At 41.6% G+C, this 5,146-nt stretch overlaps 1 protein-coding gene across 1 annotated transcript; it reads left to right on the top strand.

Annotated features, from left to right (window-relative positions):
* The first annotated feature begins 579 nt into the window (after window positions 1-579).
* LOC149407576 (uncharacterized) lies at window positions 580-4,520 on the top strand. Its single transcript, XM_089620846.1, has 11 exons — window positions 580-950; window positions 1,051-1,556; window positions 1,743-1,987; window positions 2,224-2,283; window positions 2,673-2,906; window positions 2,990-3,165; window positions 3,247-3,255; window positions 3,379-3,673; window positions 3,894-3,991; window positions 4,083-4,184; window positions 4,313-4,520. Exons 1-11 carry the CDS (start codon window positions 580-582, stop codon window positions 4,518-4,520), a joined length of 2,304 nt encoding a protein of 767 aa, XP_089476972.1.
* Window positions 4,521-5,146: the final 626 nt, after the last annotated feature.

The following is a 5,146-nucleotide window of genomic DNA, read 5'->3' as shown; positions in this document are numbered from 1 at the left end:
GGAAGGGATGATCGGGGAATTTATTTTGCATCTAAAGGATAAAGGGATTCAGTGCAGAGAATGCCAAGGTTTTGGACACATTCAGGTTGAATGTCCAAACTATCTGAGGCGTCAACAGAAGAACTACAATACCATTCTCAGTGATGAAGACAACAAATCTGGAAACGACGCAGGATAAGATGGAGGGATCAACTTTCTTTCCTTCATGGCTTAAAGTGTAGATTCTCAAGAAGTTTCATTAGAGGAAAATAAAGGGAAAGCTGCCTTGGCTCCTTCTAAATGCTCTAACGATTTCAAGTAAGCTGGAAGTGGCGAACTTAGTGATGAATTTCTTCTTCATGCTTATGAAGTTATCATGTCCCAAACTGGATCGTCAGGGAGTGTTAAGTCTTTTTCAGGAGAAGTGGAAGATGAACTCAATGATGAAGTTTTTTAGGAGGCCTATAAGACTCTTTTTGTTAAGTGGGCAGATGAATCTAATGTCTTCCTCAAACAGAAATCCAAGATAGAAGAACTATAAACCAAGCAATCTCTTCTACTTGAGGAAATTGAAGAACTGAAGACAGTTCTCCTGAAGAGATGAAGAACAAAAATGAATCCCTTCTAGTTGAAAAATCTCATCTCCTCACGGTTATTGGAAGTCTGAAGAAACAAATTTCCAAGCTTAATGGTGACCTGACTAAAATGACCAAGTCAGTGAAGATGCTAAACTCAGGGGCTTCTAACTTGAATGAGATTCTGAAGATTGGTCAGCCCTTAAAAGGAAAGCTGAATGTCTCCGGTCTACCAATTTTTGACAACATCCTTCTTGTCGATTGCCTCAAAGCGAATCAGATAAGCATCAATCAACTTTGTGATCAAGACCTAACTGTCACCTTCACCAAAAATGAGTGTTCAATCACTAGGGAAGATAAGTCCGTGTACATGAAGGGACTGAGATCTCCTGACAAGTACTACCGCACCATCAACAAATTCCCATACTTGCCTCTTGAGCTGAGTTGATGTCACTGATCTCTGGTACAAGAGACTTGGCCACTTAAATCTAAGAAGCTTGGGAAACTTGGTTGCCAAAGAGGTAGTCCGAGGGCTGCCTGAGCTCAAGATCAAAGAAGGAAGAATTTGCGGTCAATGCCAAGTTGGAAAGCAGGTTCGTGCCTCTCACGAAAAGGTTGACTTCCTCACTACCTCTCACATGTTGGAACTTCTTCACATGGACCATATGGGTCCTATGCAAGTGGAAAGTCTTGGAGGGATGCGGTATATTCTAGTGATTGTTGATGACTACTCCAGGTACACCTGGGTAGAGTTACCGAGACAAAAGTCTGAAGCGTTCGAAGCTTTCCAAATCCTAAGTCTGCGGCTCCAACGTGAGAAAGAGAACTCATCTGGGAATATTATGAAGATTCGAAGTGACCATGGGAAAGAATTTGAGAACAACAAGTTTCTTCAGTTCTGCAACTCCCAATGGATTATGCATGAGTTTTCTGCTTCCATTACTCTCCAACAGAATGGCGGGATTGTCGAGAGAAAGAACAGGATCATTCAAGAAATGGCTCGTGTCATACTGCATGCAAAATCTCTTTAATATTGCTTCTGGGCAGAGGTTGTTAACAAAGCATGCCACATTCATAATTGTGTGTCCATTCGTTTTGGCATGTCTTGCACCAGTTATGAAATTTAGAGGGGGAGGAAGCCCAATGTTAAATATTTTCATATCTTTGGAAGTATATGCTTTGTTCTAGCCGACATAGAAATAAGGAAGAAACTGGATGCCAAGAGTGATGAAGCTATTTTCTTGGGGTATACATCCAATGGTGCTGCTTTCAGAGTTTTCAACAAGAGAACCAAGTGCATAATGGAGTCAAGAAACGTGGTCATAAATGATGAAAACAGAGTCTCTGAAGAAGATGAAGCCATTAACAATTCTTCTCTTGAAATCTCTATTAGTGTTCCTGATGATGTCTCAAACACGGAAGATACTTCCACTGTCATATAAGAAAGGGTTACGTCTGATTCTCCTGCTAAGAAGGTGTCTAGCAGAGTGAAGAAGAATAATCCCTCAGAGGCTATTATTGGAAATTTGTATGAATGAGTCATTACAAGAATGAAGGAGCCAGTCAATTATCGGGAAATGATAAGCAATGCATGCTTCACCTCTAGGATAGAACCCAAGCATGTCACAGAGGCTATGAGTTATGAGTTCTGGATATGAATACTATGCAGGGAGAACTAGTGCAATTTGAGAGGAATGATGTCTGGAAACTAGTTCCCAGACCTGATGAGGTGAATGTGATTGGCACCAAGTGGATTTTCAAAAATAAGTTTGATGCTCTTGAAAATGTCACGAGAAACAAAGCCAGGCTTGTGGCTCATGGATACTCATAAATCGAGGGCTTAGACTTTGATGAGACATTTGCTCCACTGGTCAGACATGAAGCTATCCGTCTGCTGCTCGGTATCTATTGTTCAAGAAGTTCAAACTGTTCCAAATGGATGTCAAGAGTGCCTTCTTAAATGGGATCCTTAATGAAGAAGTCTATGTGGAGCAGCCCAAGGGGTTTGTGGACCCTAAATTCCCTAATCACGTCTACAAGATACATAAGGCCTTGTATGGTCTGAAGCAAGCCCCTCGTGTCTGGTATGAGTGTCTGGCAGAATACCTTACTTAGAAGGGGTATATTAGAGGAGTGAAGGATCAAACCCTGTTCATCAAGCGCTCTGGCTCTGAGATGATGTTTTCTCAGATCTATGTGGATGACATTGTGTTCGAAGGAATGTCTCAGATGATGGTGAACCACTATGTTGAACAGATGCAGTCAGAGTTTGAGATGAGCATGGTTGGTGAGCTATCTTACTTCCTTGGATTCCAAATCAAGCAATTTGAAGGGGGGATTTTCCATCCCAGAGTAAGTATGCAAAAGAGCTTGTAAAGAAGTTTGGTCTTGAGTCAGGAAAACCAAAGTGAATCCCTGCTTCTGCCACAGTCAAGCTCTCCAAAGAAGATGGAGTTGAGCCTGTTGACACAAAGCTGTACAGAAGCATGATTGGGAGTCTTCTCTACTTGACATCCAGCATGTCGGACATCTCTTACTCAATGGGTGTCTGCGCCAGATATCAATCTCATCCAACTACAACTCACTTAAGCTACGTTAAAAGAATTATCAAGTACATCCATGGAACGTCTCTACTACAATATTCTCTACTCCTATGATACAAATTTTTGTCGTGTGGGGTACTCTGATACAGATTGGGAAGGTAACTCAGATGATAGAAAAAGCACCTCGGGAGGATGCTTCTTTTTAGGGAATAATCTGATCTCTTGGTTCCATAAGAAGCAAAATTGTGTATCTCTATCTACTGCTGAATCTGAGTACATAGCTGCATGAGCTGCTTGCACAGAGCTAGTTTATCAAAGTATATACTGGAGGAGTACGATGTTCCTCAGGATGTTGTAACTCGTTACTGTGACAACACCAGTGCCATCAACATTGCAAAGAATCCTATCCAACACATCAAAACTAAGCATATTGAGATTCGTCACCATTACATCAGAGATCTTGTGAATTTCAAAACCCTGTCCCTGGAGTATGTAAACACAGAAGGTCAATTGGCTAACATTTTCACGAAACCGTTGGATATGGTTAAGTTTGAGAAACTTCACTCTGCTTTGGGAGTATGTATCCCGAACTTATAGCAATTAATGGGCTTATCAAGACGTGTTTTGGGATTATGTCTTGGTCACTAAAAGGCCCATTCTGCTAAGCTCTCTTTTTTTTCAAAACGCAGTGTTTCAATGGTTATTCCTTAATCTTGGTTCTACGGTTTATTTCCCAAGGAGAGGTGCGATTTTTTCAACTGCCGTCATTACTTTTTTAGTACGGTTCTACTTGCAGTTACTTTTCGAATTCTTCTTTCCCTCTTCACTGTTCTTCTTGGTCAGCTATTCCTCTCTCATTGCTCGGAAAAATGGTGATTACAAGATGGGGAAATGGTTAAGACAATGGGTCTCCCTATGAGAAGAAGACCAAGAAATCAAATGTTCCTATGAAAATAATTGGTTAAGTCAACAAGCATGGTGTTAGGTTCATCAAAGGAAAACCTGATGGGGCGATAAGTCACTCGGAAGTTCCTCATCAAAGGGGGCTTGTATGGACCTTCGGGAAAATTTGCCCCATTTCCCTCAGGTGAAAGCGAGTGTTGTACCTCATCACATTCCTTCGCCTAGTCATGAAGATCTCTCGAATGAGCAAGGCCAGGCTGATGATGTTGACATGCAACAAAGTAACTCTCATCACCTTGATGTTCCTTAAAGAGAGATAGTCACCTCTGTCGTAGATGCTATGCTTGACCTAGGGAAGTCTGAGAAGTCTAATGTTGGGAACACATCATCTGACATTCCCAAGTCGCCCCAAGCCAATGACGAATTTGACAACCCCACTCTGGCTGAAATGACCAGAGAAGTCAAAGGTTATGGGTACAACTCTAAAGAAGCTGAAGAAGGTCTGAATGGAAAGAGTTAGATCACCCCAGAGGAGTTTGAAAAGGTGATGAGCAGTGGGCTTGCTGCTGATCCTACCGAAGTGGTGGTTCCCCCTTCGGGTTAAAAGAAGAATGAGAAACCCAAGAAAAATGGGATCAAGAAGGCTATCAAGTCCAAGAAGAGAAAGGTTGTTCAAGATGCTAGGACTACTGTGAAGAGGAAGTTTTTCAAGAAGACTCAAGACTCAGTCCCTTAAAGAGAAGCTGAAGTTGAAGATGTTGCTGACCATGTCACCAACATTGTGGAAGAAGAAGAAGTTGAAGAAGAAAGGGCCCCTGAGAAGAAGAAGAAGAAGAAAAAGAAGAAGAAGAAGAAATCTTCAAGGCAAGAAGTTCCTGATGTTTCCATCACAAGAATTTCCTTCCACACCATTCAAAATGCGAGCATGTGGAAATATGTCATTCTTCGAAGCATTGCTCCTGAGCATGTTCTTTCAAATGAAGCCATCGCCTACATAGATATTGTGGATCTCCTCAAGGAGTCTGATTTGTTCTCTTCAGTGACTTCTGTGGGCTCCTATCATGCTCAGCTCTTTCATGAATTCATTGTGAACCTTCCAAATCACATTGACGATGCCACATCTCTAAACTTTCATAAGGTGTTTGT

This window comes from Urtica dioica, chromosome 1 (genome assembly GCF_054948205.1).
Source record: "Urtica dioica subsp. dioica isolate 48M chromosome 1, U.dioica_male_clone48M_v1_H2, whole genome shotgun sequence".
Taxonomy (NCBI): Eukaryota; Viridiplantae; Streptophyta; class Magnoliopsida; order Rosales; family Urticaceae; genus Urtica; species Urtica dioica.
The sequence above is the reverse complement of the archived record's forward strand: the minus strand, read 5'-3'. Positions and strand labels throughout refer to the sequence as shown.